The sequence below is a fragment of the Engraulis encrasicolus genome, chromosome 18 (genome assembly GCF_034702125.1).
Source record: "Engraulis encrasicolus isolate BLACKSEA-1 chromosome 18, IST_EnEncr_1.0, whole genome shotgun sequence".
NCBI lineage: Eukaryota > Metazoa > Chordata > Actinopteri > Clupeiformes > Engraulidae > Engraulis > Engraulis encrasicolus.
This window is the reverse complement of record NC_085874.1, coordinates 32,833,752-32,847,932: the sequence shown is the minus strand read 5'-3', so window position 1 is coordinate 32,847,932 and position 14,181 is coordinate 32,833,752. Positions and strand designations below refer to the sequence as shown.

Genomic DNA, 14,181 nt, shown 5'->3' with positions numbered 1-14,181 from the left:
GTTCACAGTTTTCTTTTCTTTTATTTTGGCGGTGCGGCTATTTTAATCATTGCACATCTGGATAAATAAAGAAAATATTTTTATTTTTTCAACTGTCCCAGTCTGTCAGAACCTGTGTGCCTTACTTGTACAGTCAAGGTTTATTCTGGGGGTGAAATTCCCCCAGTGGCCTAGTCATGCAATTACAGGTATCAATATTGTTTATTATTATTATTTTTGGCAATTTCCTGAAGGTCCACGGTACTACACTATGTATTGGCTTGCCTTACTACACAAATACACTAGAAGTGACTGACACTACAAAAATTGACTGTGTATTGACAAGCAGGCGACAAAGGCAGCAAAGGCGTATTGGGTGACGGGAGGCATTTTTGGCGACAGTATTGACTATTTGAAGATCAACTTCAGTGAACTGTGTCCTGTTTTGTATCTGCCCTACTTTGCTGCTGTCTGAAATAGTACACCAGTGATACTTCTTGGCATCATAGTACTGTACATCTTTTGTTGATTTTTTTTCTGTGATCGTTCAGCTAGTCAATCCATAACCATTCACAAAGGAACAGCTGGAGGATCCATTGTTACTGTGAGTTAAATCTACTTATATTGTAGAGAATTCATTCACATCTGGAAAGTAAAAGGGTCACACTCTTTCCTTTAACAAAAATGAAGGAGATATTATATCAGAAATTAAAACTGTAGGCCTATTTATTTACCTGTGCATGGATTGGCGTTGCTTATGGGTTGACCTGCATTGGTCACTTGGTACCCAGAAGAAACACAGGAACAACTGTAGTTTCCATTGGTGTTGTCACATTTTGAGTTGGGTCCACATATGTTGGGTGTCTCTGTACATTCATTAATGTCTGCAGAGACAAACAATTTCCAATAACAAAAGCAAATGTTAAAAAAACGCAAAATAGTAACTATATTTTGGCTTTATGTGTCTTTTGTTGCTGTTGGTGTTTTCCTGCAGCTGCTCAGATCATAACAGTTCACAAAGGAGGAGCTGAGCCCTCCATTTGTACTGTTGTTATGTAATATTTTTGTTGCCACTAGATCTGGGGTGCATTTTTCGACAACATTGTTGCTAACTAAGTTAGCAACTTACTTGGTTGCAAGGCAATTTACCATTGGAAACCTAGTGAGTTGCTAACTGGTTAGCAGTGATGCTTCCGAGAAACGGGGTCCTGCATCAGTCATTTTTATTTACCTGTGCATGGGTTGCTGCTACTTATGGGCTGGGTCGCCTGGTATCCATCCTTACATGCACAGCTGTGGCTTCCATCAGAATTGGTGCACACCGAGTTTGGACCACAGACTGGTGAACTCAGAGAGCATTCATCCACATCTGAAATAAGGTGTTAGCAAAAGAAAATCACATGCTTAAGAGTTATCTGATGTGAACCCCAATTATGTCTGTCTTCCTGTCTGCTTACCGGGCCTTTCCTTTGTTTGTTACTGTTACTTATGTATTGGCTTGCCTTACTACACAAATACACTTGAGGTGACTAACGCTATAAAAATTGACTGTGTATTGACAAGCAGGCGACAAAGGCAGCAAAGGCGTATTGGGTGACAGGAGCCATTTTTGGCGACAGTATTGACCATTTAAGTTCAACTTCAGTGAACTGTGTCCTGTTTTGTATCTGTCCTACTTTGCTGCTGTCTGAAATAGTCCAGTGATACTTCTTGGCATCATAGTAGTGTACATCTTTTGTTGATTTTAGTTTATTTTTCATTTAGTCTAGTGTTTCTCAACAGGGGCGCTACAGCCCCCCAGGGGGCATTGAGGAGCCCAAAGGGGGGCATTGAGAAGGATCATTAGGGAGCATTAGTCTATTTTATTTTGGACAGGCTTATGATGATGTCAAGGGGGCATTGGGAGGCTTATGATGAGGTCAAGGGGACATTTGCTGTAAAAAGGTTGAGAACCACTAAGTTAGTCAATCCATAACCATTCACAAAGGAACAGCTGCAGCATCCATTGTTACTGTGAGTTAGGGTCATAGGCATGCGCAGATAGGGACAAGGTGGTGCCCTTTTGCCCTACTGGACAAAAATGCCATTTTGAGGGTTTTTTAGATATTTTTTGTCACAATGTACTGTGGCTCATGTTGACATGATCATCTATAAATGCTTGACAATCTAAAGCACGTCACAACCAAGGCGCTGAGAGAGTGCAGACCTCCGCCAAGGAAGCTGTTTGATGGAACATTTGACTATGTTACAATTCAATTTGCGGTCACTAGGGGTGTCTAGATTTCTAGGCTAGCAAAGCTGAAGAATCTTGATCCGGATCACCACCAAAATATAATCACTAGTGCCTTTGGTCATTTCCAACAACTCCACATCCAAATCTCTTCATAACTTTTTGAGTTATCCTGCTGACAAACAGACAGACAAACTGCGACGGAAAACATAACCTCCTGACGGAGGTAATAATGCTCCAATACAGTATATTGCTTCTATAGCCTGGTACGTACCGTAAGGTAATTGGAAGTTCCACATGCCCCCCGCCCCACCTTGAGCACCTGTGCACGCCACTGATTAGCGCCTTGGTTACACATATGCAGATGTTTTAATAAACAGACATTTTTTATCTGTTTACATCAAACACGCCATGGATTATGCCGTTTATGTCAAACACATGAACACGTGGATTAAAAAAGCCTATTGTTAAAGTTTATGTTTCGCCTCATAAAAGGGATATTTTTAAATGCGAGATTTATATAAAATAATAATAATAACTAGAGATGTCCGATAATATCGGCCCACCGATATTATCGGCCCAATAATACATAAAAATGTAATATCGGTCAATATTGGTATCGGATTTTTGACCTATCAAAACCGATATAATAATGCTTGAATTACTGTACACTTTTCTCCTTAATTATTTTTCTATTTTGCACAGACGATGTTAATTTTTGGAAAGCTTTGCTGCATTCGAGAATGCATCTAGTGGGGCGTTACAATAAAATTAAGCATATTTTGTTCCACAACAGGAGATGTGTAATCTTACTTAAAGAAACACTATGCAACTTTTTCATAGTCATGAAATGGCTTGGTACTCAAGATTTTGCTTGACTGACCCGTAATGGGGAAAATGGCAATATTTCCATCACCGCCTAGTGCTCCTGCTCCGAAACAGCACTTGCAGTTTTGCCTGGCGGCGCCGCGCCTTTTGTTGTTGTGCAATTTGTGGCCGCTAGGGGCGTCCAGATTTCTATGCTGTATGAGCGGAGCGAGACCTATTCCTTCGTTTGCTAACTAAGCAGCAGCCAAGGAGGTCTACATAAGGCAGCAGCTTGCTGAAAGCTGGCTACTGGCTACTGGCTAGCTGATTGTAAAATATCACGCTGGCATGCAGTGAAAACAACGAATGGGACTGCAAATACATCACGAGATAATTGAGATGAAAGGTTTGGACAGGCAAATAAATCACTTGTGTGAACATTGGAAAAGGGCTTCAAACCGGAGAGAGCCGAACGCCAAAAGATGGGGATTTTATCATTCATTCACTACACTGGGATGTATGCATTAGCATTCTCAAAACCCACGCCACCTCGTTTAGTTTACAAAGATACACAAATGTATACGAGTTGAAATCTGATGTCGCATATTTTATTTGATGTCAAAGGACACAATCAGTCGAGCGAGGCTAAAAATATATGTTGTTGCCGATCAAGAGGAGACGAAACGTGATCTCTAGTCGGCATATGGATGTCCACTTTCACTTCCAACACCACAGGAGATAAAACCGCGTCTTGTCACCTCGACTTCGAAATCGTTATTATGACAACAAAATAGCCGTTTGATTCCTCGTTCTTCTAATGTAGGCTACAGGTACTATATAGTTACTGGAAATGTGAAATAAAGACGGGGATATCTGCCGAGAACAAGTGGATCAAATAATATCCATCTGAGGGAAGTGCAAACATGATTGCAGTTGTGTGAAGTGAATTACGAAGCAGCCAACTCATAAGCAAGGGGGGGAATCTCACATATGATAAAGCCCCTTAGAAGTGGAGAGAACTGAATGCAAGGAAGGGAATCTGGTTAATTACAGAAGACGACGAAATTTAATTCGCACATAATCTCGAAGCCAATGTCTGTCTAATTTAATTCAATGCACATTTTCGGCAAAACCACTAGAGGCCGCTATAAAGTTGTTTATATCTATGTGTTTATGTCAAAGTTGTATAGGATCGCTTTAAAGATGGCCTCTCAACGTCATTTGATTAATATTGCTGTGTTCCCCATTGTTATTGAATGTGTTACGCGTTGGTCCTGTTTTAAAAAACGTTCTGGTTGCTTTGTTTCAAGCCGTTTTTGCAAGCCAGCAAGGTGGCTTGTGGAGAAACGAGAGGGTGTTCCGTGTTTCTCATGGAAATGCGTCTCTGATTGGCTCACTCTTCCAGCTCTCGTGGAAATGCGTCTCTGATTGGCTCAGTCCTCCTGTTCTTGGAGAGAATGTAATGGGAAACAGAGTCGCCACTTCCCCGGGTGGTACTGCACTATAGGGGCACCAACGGAGGCGTGCATGCTCCATTCAGGGCTGTGCTCTTTCGACAGCGACCCCTAGGCAAGCAGCAGGCACGGAGCAACCAGAGTGGGCTTGCTCTATGGATGAGGCTTTGTGCTGTGTGTGTACCTGAGAGTAGCAACCAGCTGATAGCTAAGCTAAGCTAGATTTCGGGCCACCAGACGTTGCTTGTATTGAAAACAAGCAGAAAAAATTACTCGACATGTTTTTAGAAAAATGGGTCGACATAAACCTTTGTGGCCAACGCCTTCTTTCGACGTGACGAAACACAGAAAGGCTTTCGTGATTCGCTCGTTTCTCTGCATTATTTATGTCAATTGGGAAACACCGGGAAACACAGCCAGGCGAGGTGACGCACCGCTATGAGAGCCTTGCAAGTGAGTTTAACTTGGGGTGACCGTCCGATCTTCAAAAGGAGTGAGTAAAATTGTGTTTTATCGGAAGCTGGCCTTTAAAATTTGTTTTGAGGAAAAAAAAAACACATATATCGACGTCGGTATCGGCCGACATCGGTATCGACCGATATCGGAATCGAAAATTGAGAGTTGGACAATATCGGCATATCGGATATCGGCAAAAAAGCCAATATCGGACATCTCTAATTAATAACTTTATTTGTAAGACATGCAACTCAATGTGCTTCATAGTTAGATTGACAGCAAAAATAAATACAAATAAATAAATAAATAAATAAGTCAGAATGAAAAACAATGAATAATAAAGCAAAAAAATCACAAGAATCAGAAAGTTTAGACTTAAAAAGAGGATCAGATAACGTGATGTGGCCCTTGGTGGCAACGTTAGATCTTAGATTTTGGGGGAAAACTCAGTCTATATACTGTACATGTAAACGAGAGGCCGGAACCATTGTGTTTTCAAGAAAGTCTATGTGAAAAACAGCATCTAGATCTGCATTTTTCCTTTATATACAGTATTTACCTGTGCATGGGTTGCTGCTATTTATGGGCTGTCCATCTTGGGTCGCCTGGTATCCATCCTTACATGCACAGCTGTGGCCTCCATCAGAGTTGCTGCAGTCCGCATGTGGACCACAGACTGATGGACTCAGAGAGCATTCATCCACATCTGAAATATAATGGTTACAATTATTGCCTTGAACACTCACCTTTGAGATATTTCACGAGAAATAAAAATTGTGTTCATTTACCTGTGCATGGATTGCTGGCATTTATAGGTAGGCTTGCACTGGTCACTTGGTATCCATTCAAGCAGGAACAGCTGTAGCTTCCATTGGTGTTGGCACAGTTGGAGTTGGGTCCACATAGGCTGGATACCGCTGTGCATTCATTTATATCTGCAAAAGACCATTTTCAATTACAAAAGTTACATATAAAGCAAAATTAGAATTATATGATGCTAATCTCATGTACACAGAATGTAAATGCATTTACATCTGAAATGTAAATGCTCACAATATTACCTTATATTACCTAATATTTCTCACAAAATAAAACTGCATTTATTTACCTCTGCATGGATTGCTGTTGCTTATAGGTTGGCCTGCATTGGTCACTTGATACCCACTGAAGCAGGAACAGCTGTAGCCTCCATTGGTGTTGGCACAGTTTGAGTTAGGTCCACACATGTTGGGTGTCTCTGTACATTCATTTATATCTGCAAAAAGCAAGTTACAATAATACAAAATATGTCTTATAAAATGCAAATGTATCTCCATATTTTTGTTTTGAAAAGAATGCATATCTAATGTATATAGAACATGTATTTACTGTACATCGGCAATAAAATGCTCACAAGATTGCCTTGGATAAAAACCTACAAGACCTTTAGTAATCTACCTGTGCATGGATTGCTGTTGCTTATGGGTTGGCCTGCATTGGTCACTTGGTACCCAGTGACACAGGAACAGCTGTAGCTTCCATTGGTGTTGGCACAGGCAGAGTTGGGTCCACATATGCTGGGTGTCTCTGTACATTCGTTTACATCTGTAAAAAATCCAATGACATGAATTGATTTAATGAACAGTAAAACAAAAAATCCCTATACAGTATTTTGATTTGGAAATCAACACTAACTAGTCTATTGAATATTCATTCACACCTTGAGTCAACATTACAGTGTAAAATGACTATGCTGAGAAAATGTCAAGCTGAGTCTCAAGGTGCGGCGCAATCCTGAGCTAGCCCAATGGTTCCCAACATGGGGGTCGGGACCCCAAAAGCAAAGGGGTCGCATCGGTACTGTAGGGAGGTCATGAAGAGAAGTGAACGCTTGCATAAATCCCAGACACGTGTATACAGGGTGCGATTTGTAGGGGGGGATGGGGGAATTGTCCCCCCGTCTGGTCTTGATATCGCCACTTTTTCTACATGATATTATCACATTTCAATGTAATTCCATTGATATTGCTTACAATCTAAAACGTATCCCCCCTTCTGGTTTTCCGACAAATCGCACCCTGCGTGTATACATGTCTGATAACACCCCCCAAAACAATACTGACTGAAAAAATTGTTGACGGTAACAATGTTGTTTTCAACAAACATACTAGACATGTAATTAAGCAATAAGCCACGATAGGCCGGAGGTTTGTGTTCGATTTATAACGGGTAAGGGGAGTGGGGCACGACGCGAAGTAGAGTGCCATTAATCTCCCCTATGCCGTTATAAATCGAACACAAACACACAGACTCAAGTGGCTTATTGCTTATCTAACACTGTTGCACTCAACTGACCATAATGTCTTTAAAAGTGCTGTAATAACAATTAATTTACCCCCTGTCGGTCAGTTGACAGGTTGAGGAAGTGGTTGGTTACCCCTGCAACACTAACGGCGTGCGTGCGTTTGTCGTGCTGCTAGACACACACTTTGCTACAAAATCTCAGCGAGGGGATATAAACACAGCAGGAATGAAACGTCGTTGCAATCACACTGATACCCCAACCACAGATGACACAAAGATGTGCTCTTCCCGTATTTTCCTACCTCAACTGCACCAGATTCTCAATATCAACTTAAATGCATCGCGTCTAACTTAGACACGCATAGAATCTTCATTTGGAATGGTGTGTGTTCACACCCGATTTACAATGGCTATCAGCCAATCACAATCGAGAATAAGATCGCACAGACTAGCAGATACCGACCCCATTCATATACCGATTTACCTGTGCATGGATTACTGTTGCTTATGGGCTGGCTTGAATCAGTCACTTGATATCCAGTGAGACAGGAACAGCTGAAAGTTCCATTGTAGTTGGTGCAGTGCGAGTTGGGTCCACATATTTTAGGTGTTTCAATACATTCATGTATGTCTGCAAAGAAAAAATAGAGACAACACAAATGTATGAAGCTGAGGTACACAACTATTCCAAACTTTGTGTGTTGTGAGTAGAGATGCACCGGATCCTGATTTTTAGTATCCTGCCGGATACCGGATCCACTGCTTAAGATACCGGATACCGTATCCTACGAAAGGGTTGAAACACATAGCCAACTTGCACACGTGGGCCCTTTTTATTACGTTGGCGCAAACTATTTTTAAGACTCATTGGCTTACTGCCACACTGCCTTCAACGGCCGCTTCCGAAGGGCTTTCACTCCATGCAGCAATTGGGGTTGTGAAAGACTGACTGAAAAGCCTAGGCTACGTAAAAAGTAGAGATGCCCCACATCCTGATTTTTATGTAACTGCCGGATACCGGATCCACTGCTAAAGATCCTGCCGGATCCGGATAGTCTAAAAAACCCTATTATCCTGCCGGATCCGGAACCGGATCTTGGACCCTGTACATCTCTAGTTGTGAGTGTCTTTCACAGACATATTCTTACCTCTACATGGATTACTTTGGCTGATGCTTTGGCTTCCATTGGACACTTGGTACCCAGTGACACAGGAACAGCTGTAGCTTCCATTGGTGTTGGCACAGGCAGAGTTGGGACCACATATGCTGGGTGTCTCTGTACATTCGTTTATATCTACAAAAACAGACGATTTCCAATGACAAAAATACATTATAGAAAATACAAAATTATGAATGTTTTTTTAAAACATATCTGATCTAATATATAGAGAAAATATGTACGTACACTTGAAAATAATTGATCACAACCTTGCCTTGAAAAAAAAACCAATTAAGTTACCTCTGCATGGATTGCTGTTGCTTATGGGTTGGCCTGCGTTGGTCACTTGGTATCCATTCAAGCAGGAACAGCTGTAGCTTCCATTGGTGTTGGCACAGTTGGAGTTGGGTCCACATATGTTGGGTATCTCTGTGCATTCATTTATATCTGGAATAACATAATTTCCCATAAAAATGATGCAATGAAAGGCAAGGCAAGGCAAGCTTATTTGTATAGTGCAATTCATACACAGGTGCAATTCAATGTGGTCAAGTCATAACGAATACTTAGAAATTGATGGTGGTGGTAAATATACATGAACAAGATAACACTTGTGACTGGGCAGCAAAAAATCTGGAAATAAACTACATAAAACCATGACACACTCTACCTTTAATAAACACAGTTTAGATTTCCAATGACAGATACAATCCATTCATATACTTATTTACCTGTGCATGGATTGCTGTTGCTTATGGGTTGGCTTGAATCGGTCACTTGATATCCAGGGATACAGGAACAGCTGAAAGTTCCATTGTAGTTGGTGCAATGTGAGTTGGGTCCACATATTTTAGGTGTCTCAATACATTCATGTATGTCTGCAAAGAAAAAATAGAGACAACACAAATGTATGAAGCTGAGGTACACAACTATTCCAAACTTGAGAAATGTTGTGAGTGTCTTTGACAGATATATTCTTACCTCTACATGGATTACTTTGGCTGATGCTTTGGCTTCCATTGGACACTTGGTACCCAGTGACACAGGAACAGCTGTAGCTTCCATTGGTGTTGGCACAGGCAGAGTTGGGACCACATATGCTGGGTGTCTCTGTACATTCATTTATGTCTACAAAAACAGACAATTTCCAATGACAAAAATACATTTTCAGAAAATACAAAATTATGAATGTTTTTTTTAAACAACTCTAATCTATTGCATAGAGCAGGGCTATTCAAATGGCGCAATGGGGCCAGATGCGGCCCCTGGACAGCAAGGTTCTGGCCCCCCACAAGCCACTTGAAATACAGTATCATTTTTTGGAATTTAGAGATAAAGGTATGGGTTCCGTTACCATGCTGAAACGGGACACGGGACGTTAAAATGCAGGAAATAACATCTAAGAAATGCAAAACTTTCTGACCCCCCACTGAAAGAAATGTGCCATATTTTTTTCATTGACAGTCGGCAACTATAATATATACATATACTGTAGTTCGGCCCCTTTACTTGGAGGAATTTGAAAAACTGGCCCTCGTTGACATTTAATTGAATACCCCTGACATAGAGTATGTATATACATATACCTGAAAACAATTAGTCACAATCTTGCCTTGAAAAAAAACCTGTACTTACCTCTGCATGGATTGGTGTTGCTTATGGTTTGATCCACACTGGTCACTTGGTATCCATTCAAGCAGGAACAGCTGTAGCTTCCATTGGTGTTGGCACAGTTGGAGTTGGGTCCACATATGTTGGGTACCTCTGTGCATTCATTTATATCTGGAATAACACAATTACCCATAAAAATGATGCAATGAAAGGCAAGGCAGGGCAAGTTTATGTGTATAGCGCATTTCATACACAGGTGCAATTCAATGTGCTTCACAAAAAAATGAAATTCATTTATGTCTATCGATGCAATGAAAAAAAAATCTTGGTTTTAAATACAATCCTGACTACATAGAGCATTGATGCACATCTTAAAGCAATATTAAGGCCTAAAACGAAAATTGACTTCCTAAAATGTACACGGACCGCCATCATGCAGAGATGAACGTTTAGTGAAGAACTACTTAACTACTTAAAACAACGTCACACTACAGTTTAGATTTCATATGACAGATACCTTATCCATTCCTATACTGTTTTACCTGTGCATGGATTACTGTTGCTTATGGGTTGGCTTGAATCAGTCACTTGATACCCAATGATACAGGAACAGTTGTAAGTTCCATTGTAGTTGGTGCAGTGTGAGTTGGGTCCACATATTTTAGGTGTCTCAATACACTCATGTATGTCTGCAAAGAAAGAAGAACAGACACAACATAAATGTATGAAGCTGAGGTACACAACTATTCCTAACTTGGGAAATGTTGTGAGTGTCTTTGACAGACATATTCTTACCTCTACATGGATTACTTTGGCTGATGCTTTGGTTTCCATTGGTCACTTGGTACCCAGTGACACAGGAACAGCTGTAGCTTCCATTGGTGTTGGCACAGGCAGAGTTGGGACCACATATGCTGGGTGTCTCTGTACATTCATTTATGTCTACAAAAACAGACAATTTCCAATGACAAAAATACATTTTAGGAAATACAAAATTATATATATATTAGATTACAGTTGTTTATATATATATATATGTATATATATATATATATATATATATATATATATATATATATATATATATATATATATATATAAACAACTGTAATCTAATACATAAAGCATGAAGTATTTATGTACACCTGAAAAGAATTGATCACAATTTTGCCTTGGAAAAAACCCACTTTAAGTTACCTGTGCATGGATTGGTTTTGCTTATGGCCTGATCTGCATGTGTGACTTGGTATCCAATGAAGCAGGAACAGCTGTAGTTTCCATTGGTGTTGGCACAGTTGGAGTTGGGTCCACATATATTGGGTGTCTCGGTACATTCATTTATATCTGTAGTAACAAAATTTCCCATGAAAATTAGGAAATGAAAGGCAAACTTATAACTACATTTATATTTTTTTTAAAACATGCTAATTACATTTATGTGTGTTTTTATGTCTTTTTATGTATCTTATATGGAACTTTTTGAGTCTGTAATAAAGTTTTCAATTCAATTCAATATTCAATACATAGAGAAGTTTAAAATAAAAAATGCCCTTTAGAAGGTCATCCTGGGTTTGTATATGTAGTGAGTAGAGCTGTGTTGAAAAAATCGATTGATCGATTTTAAATCGATTCACACATTCATTTCCGATAATCGATTCATCCATCCACAGATCGATTTTTTTAAAATTATTATCATTATTTATTGTTACTATTATTATTATTATTATTATTATTATTTTTAATTTCCCCCGCAGTTAACCTTTTTTCAGTCTTCCAGCCATCAGTAACTACCAAATACTTCTACCAAATACTACTACCAAATAAATAAGATTAGCTGTTTACAGTGATATTGATATTATGCTAGATTTAATATGTTGCTTCTCTAGTCATGAAATGAAGGAAACAGCTCAAATAGCCTACGTTTTTAACTCACGGATCGAATCGAAATCGGATTGAATTGGAAATCAGCTCGAAATCAGATCGAATCGGATTGAATTGGAGCGCATCGAAAAAAAATCGATTCCGAAAACTTGAAAATTGGAATCGAATTGATTCTTGAAATTTTAATCGATACCCAGCTCTAGTAGTCAGGAGCAATCCACGGACCCGTTTCTGGAAAGCATTGTTGCTGAACAGTTAGCAACTTAGTAGGTTGCCTAGGGGAAATTGCATTGCAACAAAGTATGTTGATAACTTAGTTAGCAACGATGCTGTTGAGAAACGTCAAGATACCACAGAACTTGCCTGTTGCATCCACATCTGAAGGAGGATGGTAACAATGCTGTTTTCCATGACCATACTAGAAATACCTGATGACAGACACACCAACCTCATTCTCATACACTATTTTACCTGTGCATGGATTACTGTTGCTTATGGGTTGGCTTGAATCAGTCACTTGATATCCAGGGATACAGGAACAGTTGTAAGTTCCATTGTAGTTGAAACAGTGTGAATTGGGTCCACATATTTTGGGTGTCTCAATACATTCGTGTATGTCTGCAAAAAAAAAACAGATGAAATAGACTAAATGTATGAATCTGAGGTACACTACTGTTCCAAACTTTGGAAGCATGGTGACATGGACATGGCCTTACCTCTACACGGGTTGTCAGGGCTGCTTCTTAAACTGTGGTCGGTTACATTGTATCCACTCTGACATGTACAACTGTAGTCTCCAATGGTGTTGCTGCAGTCTGAGTTTGGACCACAGACTGCTGGAGTCTCAAGACATTCATCCACATCTAAAGAGACAAGGCCAAACGTATCAAGTCTTACAACATCATTAGCCACATTTACATTAGATAAAAAGGGTGCGAAGAGGATGATAATATGTCATATCGAATTATTATCAGTCCTGAATAAAAAGTATACGTCTCATTGATCCTATCTACCTCTGCACTGATTGCTCTGGCTGATGGTTTGGCTTGCATTGGTCGGTTCAAAGCCAATCAAGCAGACACAGCTGTAGCCTCCATTGGTGTTGGAACAGTTGGAGTTGGGTCCACATATGCTGGGTGTCTTTGTACATTCATTTATGTCTGCAAAACACACAAGTTCCAATAACAACAACAAATGGTATGAAATGCAACATGATAACTATGTTTTGTTTTGTTTTGTTTTGTTTTAAAAGTAAAGGTAATGTAGTCTGAACTGGAGTCATCGTTATCTGCAATAACACAATTTCCCACGAAGATTATGTAATGAACTGCAAAATAATAGCTTAATTAATTCGTCTATTTATGTACTTTTAAATATGTTAAATACATAAACCATTCATGCACACATTAATGCAAAATTAAAGTGTAAAATTGACAAATCTTGCATCCACATCTGAAAGATGTTGGTAACAAAGTTGTTTTTGATGAACATACTATAGATACCTGATGACAGAGACACCAACCTCATTCTGAAATACTATTTTACCTGTGCATGGATTACTGTTGCTGATGGGTTGGCTTGAATCGGTCACTTGATATCCAGTGACACAGGAACAGTTGTAAGTTCCATTGTAGTTGGTACAATATGAATTGGGTCCACATATTTTGGGTGTTTCAATACATTCATGTATGTCTGCAAAAAAAACAGAAACAAAATAGAGCAAATGTATGAATCTGAGGTACACTACTGTTCCAAGCTTTGGAAGCATGGTGATATGGACATGGTCTTACCTCTACATGGGTTGTCAGGGCTGCTTCTTAAACTGTGGTCGGTTACATTGTATCCGCTCTGACATGTACAACTGTAGTCTCCAATGGTGTTGCTGCAGTCTGAGTTTGGACCACAGACTGCTGGAGTCTCAAGACATTCATCCACATCTAAAGAGACAAGGCCAAACTTATCAAGTCTTACAAGTCAAGTCGGGTTTATTATCAGTTTCTTTATGCACTTCATTAGTCACAATTACATTAAATAAAAAGGGTGTGAATAGGATGGTAATATGTCATATCGAATTATTATCAGTCCTGAATAAAAGTATACGTCTCATTTATCCTATCTACCTCTGCACTGGTTACTCTGGCTGATGGTACGGCTTGCATTGGTCGGTTCGAAGCCAATCAAGCAGACACAGCTGTAGCCTCCATTGGTGTTGGAACAGTTGGAGTTGGGTCCACATATACTGGGTGTCTTTGTACATTCATTTATGTCTGCAAAAACACACAATTTCCAATAAATACAACAACAAATTTTATGAAATGCA

General features: G+C 39.6%; 1 protein-coding gene across 1 annotated transcript in view; it reads right to left on the bottom strand.

Moving 5' to 3' along the window:
* adgrf6 (adhesion G protein-coupled receptor F6) overlaps positions 1-14,181 on the bottom strand; it is an 88,150-nt gene that overhangs the window by 17,182 nt on the left and 56,787 nt on the right. The window contains exons 71-91 of the mRNA XM_063222155.1: positions 13,982-14,128; positions 13,652-13,798; positions 13,407-13,553; positions 12,875-13,021; positions 12,578-12,724; positions 12,333-12,479; positions 11,178-11,324; positions 10,776-10,922; positions 10,523-10,669; positions 10,005-10,151; positions 9,351-9,497; positions 9,101-9,247; positions 8,670-8,816; positions 8,358-8,504; positions 7,694-7,840; positions 6,364-6,510; positions 6,035-6,181; positions 5,715-5,861; positions 5,486-5,632; positions 1,211-1,348; positions 714-863 (exon numbers count right to left, since the gene is read on the bottom strand). Of these exons, the coding sequence (XP_063078225.1) occupies positions 714-863; positions 1,211-1,348; positions 5,486-5,632; positions 5,715-5,861; positions 6,035-6,181; positions 6,364-6,510; positions 7,694-7,840; positions 8,358-8,504; positions 8,670-8,816; positions 9,101-9,247; positions 9,351-9,497; positions 10,005-10,151; positions 10,523-10,669; positions 10,776-10,922; positions 11,178-11,324; positions 12,333-12,479; positions 12,578-12,724; positions 12,875-13,021; positions 13,407-13,553; positions 13,652-13,798; positions 13,982-14,128 (3,081 nt within the window). The remainder of the gene's footprint in view (positions 1-713; positions 864-1,210; positions 1,349-5,485; positions 5,633-5,714; positions 5,862-6,034; positions 6,182-6,363; positions 6,511-7,693; positions 7,841-8,357; positions 8,505-8,669; positions 8,817-9,100; positions 9,248-9,350; positions 9,498-10,004; positions 10,152-10,522; positions 10,670-10,775; positions 10,923-11,177; positions 11,325-12,332; positions 12,480-12,577; positions 12,725-12,874; positions 13,022-13,406; positions 13,554-13,651; positions 13,799-13,981; positions 14,129-14,181) is intronic.